Source organism: Papaver somniferum, chromosome 3 (genome assembly GCF_003573695.1).
Source record: "Papaver somniferum cultivar HN1 chromosome 3, ASM357369v1, whole genome shotgun sequence".
NCBI lineage: Eukaryota > Viridiplantae > Streptophyta > Magnoliopsida > Ranunculales > Papaveraceae > Papaver > Papaver somniferum.
Window position 1 is genome coordinate 34,249,950 of NC_039360.1, and position 22,508 is coordinate 34,272,457.

The 22,508-nt window shown below is 35.8% G+C and overlaps 3 protein-coding genes across 5 annotated transcripts; 2 read left to right on the forward strand and 1 right to left on the reverse strand.

Annotated features, from left to right (window-relative positions):
- Positions 1-996: 996 nt before the first annotated feature.
- Positions 997-4,047, forward strand: LOC113355810. Of its 3 annotated transcripts, none has more exons than XM_026598760.1 (5): positions 997-2,004; positions 2,768-3,029; positions 3,128-3,218; positions 3,461-3,527; positions 3,772-4,047. In XM_026598760.1, exons 1-5 carry the CDS (start codon positions 1,996-1,998, stop codon positions 3,823-3,825), a joined length of 483 nt encoding a protein of 160 aa, XP_026454545.1. In that variant the 5' UTR covers positions 997-1,995; the 3' UTR covers positions 3,826-4,047. The 3 variants fall into 3 exon arrangements, with proteins under 3 accessions (XP_026454545.1, XP_026454543.1, XP_026454544.1); XM_026598758.1 differs by having other exon boundaries at positions 1,005-2,004; positions 2,773-3,029; XM_026598759.1 differs by lacking the exon at positions 997-2,004 and adding an exon at positions 2,194-2,331.
- A 4,441-nt stretch (positions 4,048-8,488) lies between these two features.
- LOC113355811 (EIN3-binding F-box protein 1-like) lies at positions 8,489-11,486 on the forward strand. Its single transcript, XM_026598761.1, has 2 exons — positions 8,489-8,896; positions 9,010-11,486. Exons 1-2 carry the CDS (start codon positions 8,872-8,874, stop codon positions 10,839-10,841), a joined length of 1,857 nt encoding a protein of 618 aa, XP_026454546.1. The 5' UTR covers positions 8,489-8,871; the 3' UTR covers positions 10,842-11,486.
- Positions 11,487-13,252: 1,766 nt separating this feature from the next.
- LOC113361129 (60S ribosomal protein L30-like) lies at positions 13,253-15,910 on the reverse strand. Its single transcript, XM_026604479.1, has 5 exons — positions 15,776-15,910; positions 15,565-15,670; positions 15,344-15,445; positions 13,674-13,742; positions 13,253-13,582 (listed from the first exon to the last, which is right to left on the reverse strand). Exons 1-5 carry the CDS (start codon positions 15,794-15,796, stop codon positions 13,542-13,544), a joined length of 339 nt encoding a protein of 112 aa, XP_026460264.1. The 5' UTR covers positions 15,797-15,910; the 3' UTR covers positions 13,253-13,541.
- Between the last annotated feature and the right edge of the window lie 6,598 nt (positions 15,911-22,508).

The following is a 22,508-nucleotide window of genomic DNA, read 5'->3' on the forward strand; positions in this document are numbered from 1 at the left end:
GGATGATTAAATTACATCTTGGCCACTCTAAAAATAATTGACCACGACTCTTTGTGGTACCTGAAAAGATTAAAACGAGATCCACGTAAAGAAACTATATTGTTACTTCACGGCTATACTATTCGTTAAACATACCAATTAAAGTGATACGCATTTTACCATGGGAGGAATCATATTTATGATTTTTAACGATATCATGGTACTAATAAAACAAGTTATTCTGTTTATTTGAATCTTCAGTTGTTACCACATAAAATTTTATATCTTCAGTTGGAATACTAGAGTACGTGAAGTAACCCCTAAAATTATATATGGTAACAACTGAAATGTAATTTTCAACTAAACCGAATAACCCGTTTACTGGTACTATGATATCGTCGTAAATCATAAAATTTGATTCCTTCCGTGATAAAGTGTGCGTTCCTTCTGTTACCGATAATATGACCATTAACTAACACTCCCACTTATAACTTTCTTATGTGGATCTCGACTTAAGTTGTTTAGGTATCACAGAGAGGCATGATCGTTCTTTTTTAGAGTGACTAAGCTGCAATTCGATCACCCATGGATCTTCACAGATTAAGGATTCCCAACGCGTATATACACATTTAAATTAAATCTCATTAGTGATTTCACTGGTAATACACTCAAATTTATCTGGAAAATAAATTTTTGAATGAAGTTTGTTAATGTTCAGTAAATAGATAACACTATCAAACATAGAACAATATTTATTAAAAAGTAGAGACACAATCATACTAAAAGTAGAGACACTATCAAACTTAGATTTTATAATTTTGAAATTCATATTCTCTAAACCAAAATTAGCTGTAGGAGCTACTAAACCATCGTCATTGTTGTTAATATTTATGTCTTCATTATCTTCTGACTTGATTTAGAGATTCCAAACATAGTATTTCTTCATTTTTTTTTAATTTATTTAACTTCGTTTTTTTTCTTCCTTTAGTGATAATAGTTTTCTTCTTTTTTAATGGACCAATACATCTCTTACTTAGATTTATTAGTATTTTAGTTATTTTCTTATTCATCTATGGCACATAAGAATTAACAACTGCTTTCCCTTTAAGCTTTTATGTTTTGTTAGCTAATTCTCGAATTTTTTCAAAATCATCTTTATTCTCGAAGGAGATTCAAAGATCCTGCAAATTCGTTTGGTGCATGAGATTAACTTCATCACATCACCCCTTGATTTAACTTCATTTTTGATCTTTTAAGTGCTTTTTTACTCTTTTCTGGTTCTGGTTGTGCATGATCTTTTGATTTCCGATTCTACGAACATTATTATTGCTGGTAAGTCATTTGGTCATGATTATTAATTCAAACTTTCGATTTCTAGAATTCAAGAAGCGAGAAGTTAGTTTGGTTATATCAAAACGACACTACAGAAACAAGAAAAATCTATTTTTCTGCTTCTAATATCCTCAAAATCAAAAGATGAAATTTAACTCGTCTATATACGTATATTAGAAAATGAACATAAAATCCAGTTCCAGCGCAAGCACAAGGTAGGAGGAGTATATCATCTACGGGCCGACAGCATCAGTGCCCATAATAATGGAATAATCTATCTCACCTTTATCCATTTATTATTAATTCTTTTTCAAGTTATTTCCATTTTCCGAAAAATAAAATAAAAAATAGAGAGAGCCAAACCGTTAATTTTCTCTCTCCTCTAAAAGGGGCAAATCGAAAAGAGGAGAGGATACTACTGAACTATATTAGTGAGAATAGAGAGAAAATAGATTACAAAACCCTAGAAGAAAAAAAAAATAATTAGGGTTTTAATTCGATTTACTTCAGTTTGATTTAATTTTTGTAACTAAAGATTGAAATTAAAGAAGTGTAAATTTAATGGATTTGATATTTAGAAGTGGATATTGTTTGTACATTGATGGTTGATTTTGTTTTTATATTTTTGAGAGTATAAATGCTTCTTGGGAGATCTTTCTCATCTTGGTTCCATCAGATTCTTGCATGCATGGGGTAAGTCATTTGATTTTCTGAACAAATCCCAGATTCTATTATGCTTAATTTTTAGAGTTTTAAAAAGTTTGATTAGGATCTTATTTTAGCTTGTTTTGTAAGCAATACTTTGATTTGAGTAATTTCAATTCTTTCCTTGACGAATAGAGTGAGGATCTGGTTTAGGTTTCAGATTCTACTTTTTCTTTTTTTGTTTTTTTTTAATCAATTGGGTCTGTGTACTTTTAGGAAGAACTGTTGAGATGTGATTTAGGATTTTGTGTGATCAATTTTAGTTGTATGAAGTGTTTATCAATGGAGAAATTTAGAGAAAGATGGAGATTTATTGTAAGTTTTGAAAGAGAAATGGAAATTTTTGTATGTTAGTATTTCAGCTCACTGAATTGTAGATTGTAATTTTGGTCATTTTCGATATTATTGAATAACTTTTGTGTATTCAGAAATGCTATATTTCATTTGATACATGAGACCCATGTTATGACACTGAATTTTTTCTGTAGGATCCGAAGTCTAGTTCTTGGTTATTCATTTTGTCTAGACATGAGACCCAGATTATGACACTGAATTTCTTTCTGTAGGATTTAAAATTTAGTTTTATGGTTATTCATTTCGTTTAAATGTTGTGTTCGGATAGGAATTATCGTTTGTTTTGAGAATTAAGATCACTTTTTGTTACCTGCAACGTAGATGTTGGATTTTGAGGTGTACGGTTCTGGTGGGTAGGTTCTAATCGTCTTTGTGGTAAAAACCTGATTTGCAACAGAGCAGAGGTTGTCTTGGATGTTGTACAAAGCCCGCACCAATTATTGCTGTGGATGAGCCATCAAAGGGACTGAGAATTCAAGGGAGAACTGTGAAGAAACCCAGTATATCAGAGGATTTTTGGAGCACTAGCACATGTGAGATGGACAACAGTGCAATTCAGTCTCAACGTAGCGTCTCATCAATCAGCACATCAAACCAAACTCTAGATTCCCAGAGTGGAGCTGGCAGCACAAGCAATCCACCCGAATTTGTGAATCATGGTAAGTTTTAGCTCACTGTGCTTTCTTATTGTGATGGCTCAGAATTTGCAAAATTCTTGTGTTATTAGTTTCTAAGAAATGGAAATATTTGATTGCAGGTCTTCTTCTCTGGAATCAAACTAGGCAGCAGTGGATAGGAAACAGAAATTCTGGTAACCCAACACCACAGGTTCAAGAGCCGAGGTTAAGGTGTGTTAACTTTCTCTTCCTTAGATTAGCATAGGCTACCAAAGCATGAACCTTTGATCTTGGTCCTCAAATTGGAATTATTGAACTCAACCTTTCCGCAGCTTTGTGTCAAACCTGAATTTAATTCAATCTCCCATCCATGTGTCTTTTCATATCTAAGTTAGAATATTTGTGATCTTGGTACATTCTTTTCTGGCCTTTATATTCTAGTAGTACATACTCTAACAATCGTGTTTATGCAGCTGGAATGCAACCTACGATAGTTTACTTGGAACCAACAAGCTTTTTCCACAGCCCATCCCTCTCTCTGTAAGTCAACTTCTAGTCTACAAATATGAGAACGGCTACTTTCCTGAACACAATTGCTGACCATATGTATCGGCCGGCTGATATGAAAAGAAGTTTTTGTTAATCATTTCGCCCCCGCATCATGGTTTTCTGCGATTATATGTGGTCAGAAAAGTGTCCGTCCTAGCTTATATTTCTTATTTTTGGGCAACACTACTGTCTGCCGTAGTTGGTGCTCATGCAAAACTTGTTTATTTGGGGGCAGGAAATGGTAGACTTTCTTGTGGATGTGTGGGAGCAAGAGGGGATGTACGACTAAAGTGTTAAAGACGCTAGGTTGGGAATAAGTTTCCTTGTGTTTATTCTGAAAGGTTTCCTCGTGTTTATGTATACTTTCAGGGTATAGGGTAAGAACGATAACAAAAAAAGAAGAAATTATTGGAGGAAATAGGGTAATTTATACCTGATCAACTGTAATATTCACATATGTTTCCCACTGGTCAACATTATTTTAGTTAGTGATACATACTACATTTGTCTATTTGGTTTGCTCTCTATTGTGTTTGTTCGTTTTGTTTTAACAAGTTCTGCAGGGTTAAAGGGACCCTGACCCTAATACAGAAGTAACTAATTACAGTGAAATTGTTTTGGTTTTAGTAGTTAAGAGTCGAACTAAGAAAAGAGGTACTGATTAATCTGGAGCGAGAAAAAAGTAACAGTAATGGTCATATTGGAATTTAAACATCAGAAGTGAAAACTATCAGGAGAGCACAGATGAATTTCAGATCAAGCAGGACAGTTTGGAATGTCTACAAGCTTAGAAGTGGATTATCAGGCACTCTGCAATACAGTAGCTATCATCAGGCACTCTGCAATACAGTAGCTATCAACAATAGGTCTACCAGGAGATGTGAAACCGCGAAAGACATCTGAGAAGGGAATACAGCAACACTGGGGTGTCATGAATCATAAACCCTACCTATCTAAATCGAGTTTCTGTTTGGGAAATTCTTGAACTTGAAAGTGCTCATGTTTTGGAAGTGTTAGGGTACCATTATGTCGACCAGTTTCTTGTCTGAAGAGCAGAGGGTAGCATTGGCCTACTCCACATAACACTTAAATTGCATAACCTGGATACTACAAAAAAGATAGTAAAATGCAGTAAATTGTGGTTGATGCCAACTTCAGAAACTGGGCCGCCATCATTCAAATATTTAAATAGCTCTTACTTTTATCATATTCTGAAACTGGAACCTGTTTGTGCTAGTCATGAATCACTAAAATATGTGTATATCAACTAAATTCAGAGTTCCATAGGAACTTGCCATTGAATCTATGAGTATGTGCAGATACATCTATGTGGTTGCACATTTAGGAAGGAAAAAAAGTTGTAACATTTGGTCAAGGGACTCGGCCAAATTTGAATAATGCATGTGGGAGGCCAAAATGAGCACAAACCATAAAACTCTGGCTGGTTCTATGATTGAAAGTCTGTCATGGCATGGATCACACGTTCACTAGGGTCCCTGACTCTCTGTTCAACTGGTGGGATAGGCAGCTAATCACAAACCTAAAAGGCACACAAAAGTGACACAACACCCACTTGGCAACTCTACCATACTTGATGGTATCTTCTGGCTTTCTTCCAAATTAAGAATATCCACCTCAACCTGGTGAGGTGTGTGTATCAGTGCATGTACCCTTTTTTTTTTTTTTCCAATTGTTATATATAATTCCCTCCCCACTTGGATCACAATCCCCAACTTGGTATAAATCTAATCCAAGATGGGTGTCCATTTCTTCTAGATTTAATATTCTACAACTTGGAAGATAGAAAAACAAAGGGTATTGGGAGAAGTTATCTTTCTATTCCAATTCCAAGTATCTATACCAATGTGGTTGTTTTTGGACAAAAAAACAAGGCAGAAAAGTCTTTATTTGGCCAACCTATTTCATCCCAGAATAGAACCAGTTAAGTTGGTTCATTGTACATGGCATCTTGCCATTGCGTATATGGAGTAATAGTCGTTGTCCATGACCAGAAAAACAGTGTCCTCTGTGGCCGAGCCAGGATTAAGAAAAAATAATGGATGGTGAAGTTTTTCTCAAACATATCTTCAGACTGTTTAATGGCTTTGGCCATAGTCCTTTGTTTTCGAAGATAGTGTTCCTTTTTAAAAAAAAAAAAACTTTGGTAATTATGGACCAACAAAACTTTCAGTGGTTTTCAAGCAAATTCTGTTTCATAAGATTGTGACCGTAAAACTTTTTTTTACATAGTGTCCAAGTGCGGAGAAAAGGAACTAGTCTATATGAGTAGTGGAGTACAAGCAAGAGCACAAACGAAAGATGTGAAAACATATTAAAAAGTTAAAAAAAAAAAAAAAAAAAAACGAATGTGGTCGGGTTTTCCGGTTCCAAATGATCACACTTTTGGAGCTGTCAAAGCTGAGTTTTACACTTCACCTTATAACGTATACCACAAAATTCAACTTGTCATTCGAATCAAAGTGGACTCGTTCATATTTGGGCAAAGTAGAAATAAAACAAACCAGTGTTAGTTTACTTTCCTTCCGAACAATAGAAGCTAAAAATGGTAGCTAGATCCTAGTGCTAGAAGGCTGGTACAACCCTTGTGACCTTGTCCTTATGGCATCTCAAATCAGTGGTTCGCCGACAACACTAGTAACTTTGGACATACCAAAAATATTACTGAAAGTTGGGCATTTCTAATAATATGGTAAATTCGTTGAGTAAAACAGTAAAATCAAAAAAAAAGTTTGATAATTTTCCGTAGAATTTGGCAATCTCCCGTAGCAGTCTTCAAAAAAAATTTTGCAAACTAATAGCGTGTTTAGATACCAGAAGCAGAAATGCTTATGTTTCTCCAGAAGTAGAAGTCAGAAGCAAAAGTCAGAAACACAACTATTTTGCTTCACAAAAAAGTTGACTATTTGGCAAAGTTGATTATTTTGCCAACGAACTACTGACTTTTCGATTTCCAGAAGTCGAAAAGCAACTTATGAGTGTATATCCAAACACCCTGCTAGATTTGTGAAACCAAATCCGGGCATTTGGTTTTGGATTTTACATTTCCGATAAAATGGTAAATTGTTAAGTAATACAATAATATTTAAAAGATATGAAGTTAGATAAGCTTCCGTAGAATTTGGCAATCTTCTACGGCAGTCTTTGAAAAAAAATTGCAAACTTACAGTGTGTTTCCATGAGTAACAATCAGATGGAAAAGCTATCAACAAAACTGTTTTGCTTCAAAGAAAATTGATTTTTCTACTTGTAGAAGTCATTTTAAAATAATATTACAAAATTGACTTTTAACTTCTGTCTTTTAGACTTCTAGAAATGGAAAAACAATTTTTGAACGTATGTCCATACGCCCCATTAATTATTACGGTAGCTAAGAACCGGTGTGCTGACACAATAATTGTAAGCAATCTATGTGCCATTTCCCTTATTAATCAAAAATTCAATTCGTAATCAATATGATGAACACAATGAATTCGCTTTTCGGTACAAAAAAAAAGGATATACGAACAGCTAATTAAACACAAGCTATGACAATAATATGATGTGGTAATGAAATCTCTTTCCTAATCCGCATTAATAATTGACCATCTTTCCCCTGAAAAATTAAATTAAACCATTAATTTGGACTAAAACAGTAAGTATCATAATTAAATTAAATTAATCCAAAACCAAAAGCCCAGATTTGGTCTCACAGCTCATCATCCAAATAGAACAGGTTGACCAAAAAAGTTAAAAAAGTAGTATCATTGATGGTAAATATTAAATGAGTGGGAGGCTAATAAAAGTAAAAAGATTACAGCAGTAGAGATTTTCAGGAACAGAAAAGGAAAAAGGAGAGAAACAGGAGGACAGTCAAGGTGAAGTGAACCTGACTACCTGAGAAGGACAAAGGCTAAGAACCTAAGACCTAAATAAAGGTTTCAAATTTTATAGGGGACCATACTCCCATACGGTCAGACATAAAAGCGGTTTGTTTATGAGGTTCTGGTTTTTCCACTGTTCCACATACTAAGTTAAATTCAATGCTTTAAAAGAAACGATTTAAACGCCCTCACCGGCCATCTGACATGACCGTTACAATCGAGTTGAATCGGTTTAAAAAAACAGTTGATTTTAAAACGTTTTAGTAACTATTTTAAGAACCTTGATAGAGTCGGGTACATTGGCACACTCTGATGCGTGGATATTCTAATCACTATTGAACAAAAATCATTAAACCGTAGATTATATGTTGTTTTTATTTTATAATCCTAGACTACATAGTGTAATCGTTAAGTGTCTGGTCAACTCAACTGTTGGACATCTACGTTTTGTCTCGGCTTTTGTTACAATTTTAGGCAAGAAAATAGAAGATCTTTTTCCAATGTCTCTTTATAATCCATCTCAATTGTTAAAGAGTGAAATGTCCATGGAATAGGGAAATCAATTCATCAAGCTTTTACTAATGAAAGTAGGCTCAATGGCTCAGGGATCTAAGTAGGCAACATGGTATTTTCATCGTACATTTCGTTTTGATAGATATCGAACACAACACAATCTTTATCATTCCGCCGAAGAAAAATGCAGATTTGTAAAGAAAATAAAAGATGAAAACATATTATATTGATATGCGCAGCCGATATCACTACAGTATAGTGGTAAAGTCATCGGTGATCTGTGTTTTAAATTCGTCAGCATCAAATTCTTTACTGGCCAAAAAAAAAAAGAAACACACACCATGCTACTAACGATTTTTAGTCGGATCTTGAGATTTCTACAAGTTTTCAATAAACCCGTTAATAATTTCGGTTCACCGATAAGACGTTTTTTAAGAAAGTTGGAAACGGTGATAAGGCGCGTGACCGTTTTCACGGTCTTCCCTTTTAAAAATTGAATACTAGTACTAGTTGCAGTTAAATGAATGTAGAAAGAAAAAGCGGTATTCCAAGAAAAGATCGGTATTCATTGATTGGATTCATTGCATTTGGGTTGGAGTTGGCTCTCTTGTCAAAACATAACGTACCTGGAATAACCTATTATTATTTCCTTCCAGAAACTTCAAAATATATAAATCAGCAAACCCAACAGATTCAGTAGAAACTCAACAACTTCTCCTCCTCCTCCTCCTTCCTCAATCACACACGGACCTCCTTCTCCATTCCATTTTTGCCCACCTTTTTGGGTTCCATTTTTTCAATCAATTGTTTCTTCTTCTTCTACAAATTTCAACAAGAAATTCAAATCTGGTGATGCAAAGTACTATTGAAGCTCTTAATTTCTTCGTTTTGCTTGCTCTTTTCTTCGTTACATTCGTTTTTCTATCTTCATCATCATCATCATGCCTACTCTCGTCAATTACAGTGGTAAGCTTCTTCTTCTTCTTTTTTCTATCTTTTCAAATTCTTGCGGTGTTCTCTTTTTTTTTTAGGTTAAATGAATTTTGAAATTGATATGGATTTTGTTTTTTCTTTTTCAGGAGAAGATGAATTCTTCACAGGGACACCATTTGTATACTACACACCAAGTAAGAGGTCAAGAATCAGTGCTCCATTTGTATTCAGTGGAGAAGAGTTTGTTCAGAAGAAACAACACCAGCAGCCATCTATTGATATTCTACCTGATGAGTGTTTATTTGAGATCTTCAGAAGGTTACCTGCTGGAGGTGAAGAGAAAAGCTCATGTGCTTCAGTTTCTAAGAGATGGCTTAACCTTTTGAGTACTATTCGCGGTGAGGAATCAATTGAACTGGTTTCTGAGGATGTTGAGAGTAGTGATGGATATCTTACTAGGTGTTTGGAAGGGAAGAAAGCTACAGACAACAGACTAGCTGCAATTGCTGTTGGAAATGGTAACCGTGGTGGTTTGGGTAAGCTTATGATCCGTGGGAGCAACGCAGTTCGCGGTGTTACTGATGCTGGTATGTCATCAATTGCTCGTGGATGCCCTTCACTGAAGGTGCTTTCAGTATGGAATGTTTCTACTATTGGGGATGAAGGTCTTGTTGAGATTGCAAATGGTTGCCGCATGTTAGAAACACTCGACCTTTGCGAGTGCCCGTCGGTTTCCAATAAGGCTTTGATTGCTATTGCTGAGAACTGCCACAATTTGACTACATTGAGTTTGGAATCATGTTCAAGAATTGGGAATGATGGTCTACAGGCAATTGCAAGATGCTGCCCAAAACTACAATCCATTACTATCAAAGATTGCCCAATGGTTGGGGACCAAGGGATTTCAAGTTTGATATCTTCTTCTCAAGCTTTGATGAAGTTGAAGCTCCAGAATTTGAACATCACTGATGTTTCCCTCGCCGTTGTCGGTCATTATGGCAGAAATGTTACAGATCTTGTTCTTACTGGTCTACAAAGTGTTAGTGAAAGAGGCTTTTGGGTCATGGGTAATGCTCAAGGATTGCAGAAGTTGAATATGTTTGCAATTACCTCTTGCCGTGGGGTTACCGATCTTGCTCTTGGGGCAGTTGCTAAGGGTTGCCCAAATTTGAAGAATTTGTTTCTCTGCAAGTGTTCTTTTGTTTCAGACAATGGATTGGTAGCTTTCACAAAGAACTCTGCATCTATTGAAAGCCTCCAGCTAGAGGAGTGCAACAGGATTTCGCAATACGGGGTTCTTGCTGCCATTTCTAACTGTGGTTTGAAACTGAAGGCTCTTTCCCTTGTTAAGTGTATGGGTATTAAGGATATAGTTTCAGAATTGGATTTCGTCACTCCCTGCAAGTCTCTACGATCTCTTACCATTCGCAACTGCCCCGGTTTCGGCAGTATTAGCTTGGCTGTGGTGGGAAGGCTATGCCCACAATTACAACACATCGATCTCAGTGGTCTTTCCGGAGTTACTGATGCTGGGTTTCTCTCAGTAGTTGAGAACTGTGAAGCCGGTTTGGTGAAGGTTAATCTAAGTGGATGCATGAATATCACAGATGCTTCAGTTACTTCCTTGGCTAGGCTTCATGAAGAGACCCTCCAAGTGCTAAACCTTGGGGAGTGCAGTAAGGTTACCGATGAAAGTTTGGCCTCAATTGCTGTAAACTGCAGCATGCTTAAAGAACTTGATGTTTCAAGGTGTGCCATCACAGACTTCGCAATTGCTTCACTTTCTTGTTCAAAGAAGCTCGAATTGGAGATCCTATCTTTGTTCGGTTGCTCACAGGTATCAGACAAGAGCTTGCCTTATCTGGCTGACATGGGCCAAACCTTGGTGGGATTAAATCTACAATATTGCAATTCGATCAGCAGCAGCGCTATCGAGCTACTCGTGGAGCGTCTTTGGAGATGCGATATCCTTTCCTGATTAGGGGAAGGAAACTGAGATCCGAATATGTGCATAAACTGACACGGGCAAGGTTTTGGACCTTGAACATCATTCCACTGATAGCCGTAGCAGCAACACTATAGCCAGCTAATAGTCAGCTTTTGGATATTAGACGTAGTTTTTCTTCCCTACTCGTACCAGGGTGCTTGGTTATTTCCACGGAGTTTCGGTCAATCACTTCGCCATTTTTTGCAGCTTTCCTACGATAGGAAGCTGTTGTTCGGGGAAGTTTTTTTTGGTACCCTTTATTGGGCAACCTCTTCATGGCCATTACTCATTGAGATTACCTAGTCCTGGTTATAGGGTTTCGTCGAGCTTTCTCATTTTCAGCCTTTGTTTTGGGTTCTACTGGTTCAGCGTGCCTAGTGTTTTAACTTAGCCTCTACCTTTCGGCTAACGCTGTTGTCCGGTCAGTCATGGTCGACTATTGTGTTCTTGTTATTGCGGTCGTTGCATTTTTAAGTTTGGTGTCTGAGATTCATGGGCTTTGGCAGTGGCATGTCTGCCATCACAACCCTTGTGGTTGTTTTTTTTTTTACCAAGCTCTGGATTTACTGGCTTCTATATTAATCTGTATTCGGTAACTTCATAATGGAATGCAATACTGGATTTGTGCTGTCAAGATATCTGTCTTCTGGTACCACTGAGATGGGAAGAGTTATGACATCATTCATGACAATGTGTATTTTCTGTCAAAATCTGGTTCACAAGATCCTAAATGTGATTGTGGTTGAAAAAAGTATAGATGAAGAGATATTTTCCTTGACATATAAATCTTTTAGAATCATCTGTAATCTATGAAATTACACAAAAGTAGATACACTAGTGTGGACTGTGGAGAATGGATATCCTAATAAAAACCAAATCCCAATCAAAAAAAGGATATTATCAAATCTGTAATTAATCTCGGGAAATCTACCTTGTGATTTGTCATGTGGGGTCAGTTGTCCCACTTGACAACCCAAACTAAAGCTTGATAACGCGTTCTGATACCAGAAACAATAGTCGAAGTAAAATATTTTGCTTCACAAGAAAAATAATTACTTTGCTTCATGAAAAAAATATTTTGAATTTATCCACAGACTCTTTCAAACTATCTTTTTATTATGTCTTGCTGCGGCCTGTCAAGTTCACTTGTGATTATCATGCTTAGCAAGAAGAATGAAACATGTCATTGTTTTGGTGGTGGTGGTTGTTGTCATGACTCATGGTTTCTCTAAGTATGGAGAAACTTTTCCTTAATGCATTTAATAATGAAGAAAAATTAGAGAAATGAATGAATGCAATGTACATAATAAACATGTAGAACCCACAAACAAAGACATGCTTCTACTCATAATATTTTGAATTCAATGAATCTAAAAATGATGCATCACACCACCAAATGCTCTGAACAAGACCCTAAAATAAAAAATAAGATTGGTCCCAAGTAACAACTACCTGCCACATGACTAATATTCTTATAATATTAGTAGATTTAATCACAATTGTGAATATTATAAAGCCACGTCGATCCGGCAACTCCATATTAGACCACAAGATAATGCCATCTTTCCTAACCACCATGGCTGTGCAAAGCAACAGGCTGTATCAGGTAGAAGGCTATCCACTCCCCCATCTGGTTTTTTACTCATCCAAAAGGGAGCTAGGATCGAAAGTAGGAAGAAACAAAAAAAAAGAAAAAGAAAAAAAAAACTATATATAGGCAGCTAATGCAATCTAAATACAAATAGACTTTGGGAGTCTGCGGGGCAACTGGCCCCTTGCCCGTACCAGGCTCCTATAAAAAAAGCTACATATGGGCAGCAAATTCTGATGTTAGTCTTCCTTCCTAGAAGAAAATGGCAGTCAAAAAGTTTTCCAGAACATCTTTTTCTCTCTTCCAACATTCTCCTTCTCCAACTTGCCATGAACAATCTATCTTCCTCTTCTTATATGGGTTTTCTGACTTTCTTACCATGTCCTTGAGTCCTAGACAGATCAAGCAAAAAGGTACTCATGAAATGCACCTTATTCTAGACCCAATTTGCCTGATGATGCTACCAGAGACTTTAAAAGAACTAGTGTTGCAGTTCTTCAGCCTAATATTTTCTATTTTCTAGTAATTGACATTATCCTCCATATTTTTGTGACAATCATCCATAATATAATAGCTTATTGACAGAACTAAAAACTGCCTACGAACTTCGTTTTTCTTATAGTTAAGCATCAACTATACCTTGGCTTGTAATTTCCAAGGCTCAAACAACTCCCATCAAACAAATGTAACTTCATTGATACATATTGTAGGCAAAGTTAAATCATTAGCTCAAGTGGTGTAAGTTAAATCTTGAGTAAAATACTAAATTCATGATTAAAAAACGACTACGAGTGCACAACAAATGTGAAGCTACATGCAAATGTTTCACAATAACAGGTAGGCAATGTTGTGGAAACTTTTAGGCTAAGATGGAGAAAATAAAACACAGTACGACATTCATAAAGTGCGAAGGCATACTTTCATTTACCTAAACATTAAGTATTTATGCATCCTTCTGACCTTACAAATTTGATATAAACCTCTAAAGTTTGATCCATTTAAACTATAACTCAACTTAAACTAGATATAGTAGAGATACAAAAGAGACGGTGCAACAAGGAAAATCTGATTTAGTGATTGGATACACTAGCTTTCTGCACTTACTGGTCACCAGGAAGGGTTTTGATGATATCAGAATCACCTGGAAAACAAAATTGGAGAAGAAATATCAGGCAAAAGAAGCAGATCCAATAAACAGATAAAGTTGAATAAACAGGATATCCCTGTCTCACCTGGATCAATGATACTAAGGCATGAAACACGGTAGTATCGTCCACAAGCTGTTCCCAAGTCGACATTGTCTGAAACAAACGAGAAAGATACAAATATAACATCGGTGAAAAGATGTAATATAATAATAACCTCAAGACAATTACGATAGCACTAACAAAAAGGATAAAGTCGGGAAAATATAAAGGACACATTCATCGGTGATTTAAATCTGTTATGAGGAACATCTACTATATTCAAACACTAGATGTCCATCAAAAAGGTCCCGTACTGACTCAAGAAGAATGGAAATTAAATCCAAACAATTTTGAAAAACAAAAATTCCACAAGAATAGAAGCCACAGGAGTAGAAAAACTTCAGCGTGCAGTAGATATGATGATTGATAATGACTGGACTCATAAACAACCTAGCACAGTACACACTGAGAATGAAGGCAAAATGTATCTCTGCTAAAAAAAAATGTATAGCTACAGGGCAAAAGATTGATAACTTTTAACTGATTGTTGTAAAATGCCAATATAAGCCTCTTTGTTGCTGATTTGTGATATTTTCTCAAATAATAAAGAACCCACATTTGAGGGATACCCAGACAAATTGGGGATACTTTTTGTTGCAGTAGGCATAGTTTTTCAATGCCGATTGTTAAAGTCGGCATGGTTTTACAGCGCAGGCTGCGAAAAAAAGTATCCCCCAATTTGTGGGGGTATCCCTCAAATGTGGAATCAAAATAAAGCTTAGTTGTTTAGATGTAACATTTCACTATAAGAATATTTATCTATCATACCTGATTATGATATTTAAGCATATTCTTATATGATTTTCAGCATGAAAGAGAATTCGAAGTTTAATTCTCTGCTACAAAAGTATAGTTACAGCAGCTCTAACTGATTGTTGTAAAGAAAAGGCTCTATTTTGCTGATGACATTTTCTCATAAACTAAAGCTTAGTTATTTTAGACGAAACATATCACCAAAAGGATATTTATGTACCATACTTTATTAAGAAATAAAGTTACGCATTCTTACTGATCGGACGCATGAATGAGAATCTAAATAACAGAAACATGTCAAGCTTATGGATGTAAACAAGACATTCGTATTGTAAATCACAAACACATACGAGCCAGACAACACTAGATAAACAATCAACCAAAACGAAAACTTTAAAAGATAAAAGCAACAGAATTAGAAAAACTTCAGAGTGTACTAGATTAGGATATGACCGTACTCAAACAACAACTTAGCATAGTACACCCTGAGAATGAATGCAACATATCTCTGCTAAAAACAATACATTTACAGGGAGAAAGATTGTTAACTCTAACCGATTTTGTCAAATGCAAATAAGGCTCTTTTTGCTGATTCATGACATGTTTCTTAAAAAACTAAAGCTTAGATGTTCAAATGTAAGTTGTAACATTTCACCAAGGGGATATTTATCTACCATACTTGATTACAAAATAAACTTAAGCATATTCTTATTGATTGTCATTATGAAAGGGAATTTAAACGACATATATCCAACCGAAACATGCCAGGCTTCGCCATGTAAACTAGATATTCTCATTGTACATTACAAACACATACTAGATAAACAATCACCAAAAGTAGCTCAAATAATACCAAAAGAAAGGGTACATTAAACTATAGTAAGATGAAATAGAGTACTTACTTCCATTGAAATGGTGAACTCCAACCTTGGCAAGCATAGCATAGTACTCAATCTCAGATTTCCTCAAAGGTGGACAATTGTTTGAGATAATAATGAGCTTCGCTGCAACAAAATCACAATCAAATCAGTAATAACCCTAACCCTAATCCTCAAAAACACATTCAATAAAACCCCAAAAAATCACATTTAAAAGAGACCAACAAAGGGATGATAATTCTTACATTTGGAGCTTCTGAGAGTCCTAAGGACAGTTTTGTAACCAAGGGTGTACTTCCCACTCTTCATCACAAGAGCAAGTCTGTTGTTAATACTCTCATGAGTCTTCTTCTGCAAAAAGAAAAAAAAAAAGAAAAAAAGAAGATGATGAGATCCAAATCAATCAAACCGTGAAACATAAACAGGAAAACCGAAAATAAATACTTGTCTATGTACCATTTTCTTTGCCATCACCATCTTTGCTGCTTGCTTCTAGAGAATCGGAGTTAGTTCTCTCTGAAGACGGCAGCAAAACGAAGAGTGAAAACCTAGACTATGGTTGAGAGATGAGGGAACTTACGGATGTATTAGGGTTTGAGGGCCTTATTGTTGAGTCCTGATTTCGGGACCCAAAATCAGTCTGGGCCGTTTGGATATTACCCGGTTAGGCCGGTTCCTATGGGATTTAGGCTTACGCTAAGTTTTATGGGCTAGATTTGGATTCTAGATTAGATAAAAACGTTGCAATTTCTTCTCAAGGCGATGTTTATTTGTTCAACACTATTTCTCTTTTCAGATATATATCTCAAATGTCAACTAGTAGCGAGATAGTTTCGCTGAATGGTTATGCACAGCCAAAATTCTACTTTTCGCGGAATGGTTCAGCGAAATTGTTTTTTTTATCCGACGGTTGAGATGGTTGCGCCGTCCATTCAGCGCGACCTAATTCTACTTTTCGTTGTTCCATTTAGCGCATCGAGATTCTAGATTAGAATGACCATAAGACTTAGATGGGTATTCTCGCTGACGTGGACTTCCATTCTAGATGCTAGATTGGAAGACCATAAGACTAAGCCATAGTTTGGTTATTTTTTTAATTTTTTTTTTTAGTTGTGCTTTGTTGTGCTGTGTAAAAAAAATAGTTGAACGTTTGGTAAATTCAAACCTTTAAAATCCTGAGTCATACGAGCCTCCACGTCACAGTGGCGAAAACTCCCCCCTTAAGTTAAAAGTGTAATACCTTCCCCTCCATTTTTCTCTCTCTCCTCTAATTATGCTCCGAAACCAAATCCCTCAAACAAATTTATGCAGAAGAATTTAAAAAAAAAAAAATACATAAAAATAAAAATAAAATAAACAAACTCCCGAGAGAGAGAAAAAAACTAAAACCAAACCATCAATGGTTGCTCAAACATGATGATTGAGAGAGAAAAAAATAACTTGCTAGAAGTCTTAGGCTTTCTCTTTTACTAGACAAGAGATTTTATATGCAATTGGGATCTTTCAGACTTCAAACAAGAGATGATATGCTTCACGTCCAGAAAACAATAGTACAAATAAAAACCCATGAGCTAGAAGCTTTAGATTTTTTCTTTTACTCACTAAGCCATTTTATGTCCAGTTGAGGTCTATTAGACTTCAGCACGAACCAGCAAATCATGTCCATGATATTGTCCAAGAACCCTATTTTGAACTCCCAAAATATCCCACTTATGCAAGAAGATTTAAGTTTGCTAAGCCGTTATTTGTCCAGTTGAGGTCTATCATACTTCAGTGCATTAACCATGAAACAAATAGTAATAATCTTGATGGGATAATGTCCCCAAAACCCCCACAATTGTTAGAAGATTTAGGCTTGCTTGGTTGCTCTGCAGGCCATTTTATCAGCAGTTTAGATCTCGCAGTAATCAGCACAATCATGCATTGAGACCTGCAGCTCGCAGAAAAAAAAAACCGCAAATACAATGGAGCAGAGATGCACGACGCACGGGAAAAAGTTGATAAGACGATTACGTAATAAAAACAAAAGAAAAGGTACAAACATCAATTATTTAACTGATATATTGAATTATGTGAAAGTGTACATATTACCCGAAAGTGTACTGATATACAATTTCTTACCATCATTAGCACAAGATACATCTTCGCTGCCAGATACATGGATGGTAGCTTATCTAGATCAACAAATATATTGTGCACTCAACATATTGTATAATTTGTCATGATAATTTGGAATTTATGATGTTTTAATCATTAGGCCAAAATGAAATTAACATCAGCGAAGACTGGCCTGAAGATTATGAATCAGAAGAAGAATTCTCATATACATGTAACTATTTTCTATTTAATCTAAAAAATATGTTGAACTAATGTCTATAGACGCTTACCAATCTAACAAATCTTCTATGTTCATCAGTGATGGAGTTTACAAAGCATGATATCGGAGGACCAACCGCAGTATGCCTTCATTGTCAAGCAATAATGTGGGATGATGAGAGGGTCAACAAAAGCCAAAAGAATATGCCAGAAAAATTTGTCGTTTTTTGTGGAAAGGAGTTGTCAAATTGCCTATGTTTAAAGAGGCACCAGAATTTCTAAGAAATCTATTGCAATATACAGGTGGTGGGCCACAAGCAAAAAAATTCAGGATAAACCTCAAGGCTTATAATTCAATGTTTGTATTTACCTCGAGAGGTGCCAAAGTGAAAAAAAGGTCAGAACAACGGTTCGGCGCCATGGGTATTTAGATGCATGGGCTTAATTATTATTTTATGGGATCTTTGCTGCCGGTTGATGTTGGATTACCCACTTTTTGTCAGTTGTATGTTATAGATACTGAAAAAAGAGGTGAAAAAGAGGATGACTGCACTTACTAGGGAAAAAAGGGAGGAAAACAAGTTGAAAATTCAGAAGCTGAATCTTAAATGGCATCCATAGAATGGAGAGAAACCCACCAGCCAGGCCCGGTTCTGAAGGGGGCAAGGTGTGCTCCGGCACAGGGCGGGAAATCTTTTCGCGGAGAAAAAAGTTTTCACTTTCGTATATCGGTCCGCGGGTTATAACCCCAAAGGGGTTATAACCCATCTACAAAAAACCCATCCAAACAAAAGTGATAAAAAAACCCCAAATATCATAAACTGTCTAAACTACCCTCCCCTAATTCAACCCAAAAGAAACTGAGAAAGAAAACGACCCACTAACGGAAAAAGTTTCTTAAAACCTCCGCTCCTGTTCGTTCAAAATCATTCTGTTCGTTCAAAAATCAATCCGCTCCTGTATTCATTCAAAATCAATCTGCTCATCCCTAAGCCAAAATCGTTCAAAATCAATCTGTATTCGTCATCATCTTCTCGATTTTACCTTCTTCTCTTATTCTAAGGTTGCGTATTTCAACCACTGCTACAAAATCTGACCTAATTTTTCAACCACAAATGGTGAAGAAACAAAATCAACAGGCGAAAAAGAAAGATGAAAAGCTAAAGAAAATAGCGAAACCATCTCCTAAAGGTAAGAAATCGAACTTGCTTTCAAGTTGATTTCGAGTTTGAATTCAAAAGATTATTAGGTTTCATTTGATTTATGGGTTGGTTTTCTGTTTGCTTTTAGGTTTCATTTCTTAGGTTAGGTTTTGTTTTCATTTGGTTACATCGTTTCTTTGGTTTAGGTTTAGGTTTCAGTTTGTTTGATGTAACCAAATGAAAACAGATTTCAATTGTTTGTATACTTGATGCAACCAGATATTTTTTTTTCTATTTGATGAAACCATATTTCATTTGTTGTTTATTTGATGAAACCAAAGTATAATCTGTTTTTTTTATGAAACAATTCTGGGTTTCATCACTTTTCATTTGTTAGGTTTAGGTCTGCAAGAATGATGTAACAGATTTGCGATGAAACCAGATATCATTTTCTGTTTCTTAATGAAACCCAAAATTGGTTTCATCATTTTTAGTTATTGGTTTACTTCTAGAGTTGTTATTGGCTGTTGATTTGAATTCAAACTGTGGAGATTGGCGATATGTTACGTAATCTTATGGTTTCATACAAGTTTCAATTATGCTTATGGTTTCATCACTTTGTTCGTGCTTATGGTTTCATCATTACAAGTTTATGTCTTATGGTTTCATCATTATTATTTATTATTCTCTTATGGTTTAATTTTGGTTTCACAATAGGTAAAAAAAGAGATAAGGAACCATACAGGTGCTCGTTGCATCATTTGTGCGAGCTAGCAGTGAAAATTAAGGAGTTGATAAAAAATAAGCAACTGCATTTGAAAGCTCTTAAATCATGTCCTTTCTGGCGTTTCTTTGAACCGTTCTATGATGGCGTAATGAGCAAAGATGAGCTCATCAAAAAGACAAAAGCAGTAATAATGTTTTTAAGTACAATTGAAAACAGACTTGATGGTAAGCTCCCGTATTGTTTCAAATTAGCAAGATCAAGGAAAATGATTTTGCGGACAATTCCAGAACATTTTGCTGTGACTTTTGGTTTCCAAATGGTGAATTATGTAGAAGCAGACGACATTGATGAAGATCTGGTTAAAAGGTTAACGTCTTTGTGGCTAATTATTTTGCTGGAAATAAAAAGACAAAAAAACCGATATTGAAAAGCGTATGCTGGAAGCCGCAAATGATGAAACCAGAGCGGATGACTTTGTCAAGTTTTTCGTAATGTTTCTGTTGGTTTCAGTATTTGTCCCTAACAAATGTGGGCAGACTCTCGCAGCAAAGTACTTGTATATGGTGTTTGATATGAACAAGGTGTGATGGACGGAAGTCTTCCATGACTATGTACTTGATTCGATAATGACAAACAGAACAGACGTAGAAAATGTTGTTGGTTGTGTAATATACCCTCTGGTAAGTTAAGATTTGTTCTTTTTTTTCATAAGTTCAGTATTTTTTTCAATAATGGTTGTTGAATATTAAGCGACTTGTTTTTGATGATTAATTTAAATATTGGTTGTTTTTTTTTTTTTGCAGTATTGGTTGGCAGAGATGACAAAGATCGCACAAAGAAAGCATGGGCTAGACAAGTTTCCGAGGTTTGCTAGATGGAACCTTAGCAACATCTGTCAACAAGTATTGTCTAACTTTGAGAATCTTGAAGAAAAACAGAACTTTGGTCTAAGGTAAATATTTACTTAGAAGATTTACTTTTCTGATGGAACCAATTTTGGTTTCATCAAAAATTCTAGCTGAATTTTTGTTTCTTAGATAACTTCGAGGGTTTTATTTGATATTTTTGTTAGACAATATTCGAAATCTTCGAGGGTTTTATTAGATTATTGCTATGAGTTGTTACCATTACTTGTTACCATTAAAAATGCTATGCTTGGTATGTCGTCTGTTTTATTTTAAACGAATTTTGGTAATATTTTCTTGTTCAGATTTACTTTTTTGATGAAACCAGTTTTGGATTCATCAAATTTTTTAGCTGAAACCAATTTTTCTTGTGTACTGCAGGAGAATATTGGTCACCGAAAGGGATCATTCTTGCTTCAGTATGACGAATCAGAAATGCGCTTGGCTGATCCGTAGATGAAGTGGAAATTGTTGTGCCAGATGAAGAAAATGAAGTGCCGGTCAAGTGCAAGATGAAGAAAATGTTGGTGCTAGCAGTGAAGCAACTCCTTCAAAGCCAAATACCAATTTGCGCGATCATTGATTGAAAAGCTTAGGACCAATGCTACATATGTTCTTTCTGAAGAAGAAGAATCACTGCTAGCAAAATATGATGCCGAGGACAGGGAACAACAACTGGTACAAAGATAGATTTGATTTTTCTTAGTAACAATTGAATTACTCGCATATATTACAATTTTCTTATACATTTCATCATTTTTTTGATGAAACCAGATTTGGTTTCATCATTTCAAGTTAATGTTTGTTTGATGAATTGGCCAGTTCTTTTTATATCTTTCAGAAGTTTTTGATTTTTACAGCATTAGGTTTTGACACAGGAATGAAAAGTAAAATAACTTAGGTATCTTAATATTGCAGGTGATAACAAGGGATGTTTAACATGATAATCAACAAGAATCTGAACAAGAGCAGTCATATCTCTTCGTCGAAGACAGTCACCGATGATGAACAAGAAGGAGATGGTACTGAGTTGACTCCAATAAATATCGAGGATATCAAGGTGGCAGAGCGGTTGAATCTGAAATGGAGAAGCTACTTCATCGATGCCATCACCAATGAAAAAGAAGGAGATGGTACTGAGTTGACTCCAAATACCGTTGAGGATATCAAGGTGGCAGAGCGGGTTGAATCTGAAATGGAGAAAGCTACTTCATCGATGCCAGTCACCAATGATGAACAAGAAGGAGAGGGTACTGAGTTGACTCCAAATACCATTGAGGATATAAGGTGGCAGAGCGGGTGGAATCTGAAATGAGCAAAGCTTCTTCGTCGATGCCAGTCACCAATGATGAACAAGAAGGAGAGGGTAATGAGTGACTCCAAATACCGTTGAGGATATCAAGGTGGCAGAGCGGGTAGAATCTGAAATGAAGCAAATTATTGAACAAGAAGAAAACGAAACTCAATTTGTAATTGATGAAGATGTTATCAGGAAAATGGAATATGAATACAATAAGAAAGGTTGTTCGTCGTCAAAGCCAAATGTTGGAAGCGTATACTACTACTCAGCTGTAAAGATGGCGAATGAATTTACTTGAGTTGGAGATGGGTTTTGTTATGTTTGGATTTGATGGTTAGAGAATGAACAACCTGGATTTGATTTAGGACTGTCGCAGTGTGACAGTCAAGAGAAAGGACATGGAGAACTCAGTGCTGCGCAAAGGATGAGTAACATGGTTACAAGAATGAGGGAAGACAGAAGGAATTTGGTTCCACCTATCAGAATGCAGGATTACAACACCAGTGTGAAAAAAAAAGAAAGGTTACAGCTCGTAAGTGCAAGGAGAACAAGAAGGTGCAGGAAGTACAGGGGGTGAAGTTGAAACCAGTTGATAACTTGAAGATCTTGAAAGTACTCAACAGAAATGAGAAACCCCTCGTGACCACTTTTTTCAGAAAGAAATGAAAGGTAATTGGGAAATAACTGATGTAACCAAGACTGGTTTCATCAAAATTTTGTTCCAAGTTATGCATTGTTTCTCCTTTTTTTATCCATCATTGACTAGCTTTTTAAAAAATAAAATTAACAGGTCAACGGC

Bases quoted from the DNA above. Each gene is read 5' to 3' on its own strand.
- LOC113355811 (XM_026598761.1), top strand. From the start codon at position 8,872: ATGCCTACTCTCGTCAATTACAGTG. The intron at 8,897-9,009 runs GTAAGCTTCTTC...TTTCTTTTTCAG, and splicing joins TACTCTCGTCAATTACAGTG to GAGAAGATGAATTCTTCACA.
- LOC113355810 (XM_026598758.1), top strand. From the start codon at position 1,949: ATGCTTCTTGGGAGATCTTTCTCATCTTGGTTCCATCAGATTCTTGCA. The intron at 3,030-3,127 runs GTAAGTTTTAGC...ATTTGATTGCAG, and splicing joins ACCCGAATTTGTGAATCATG to GTCTTCTTCTCTGGAATCAA. The intron at 3,219-3,460 runs GTGTGTTAACTT...GTGTTTATGCAG, and splicing joins GTTCAAGAGCCGAGGTTAAG to CTGGAATGCAACCTACGATA.
- LOC113361129 (XM_026604479.1), bottom strand. From the start codon at position 15,796: ATGGTGATGGCAAAGAAAATG. The intron at 15,671-15,775 runs GTACATAGACAA...TTCTTTTTGCAG, and splicing joins TGGTGATGGCAAAGAAAATG to AAGAAGACTCATGAGAGTAT. The intron at 15,446-15,564 runs GTAAGAATTATC...ATTTTGTTGCAG, and splicing joins GACTCTCAGAAGCTCCAAAT to CGAAGCTCATTATTATCTCA.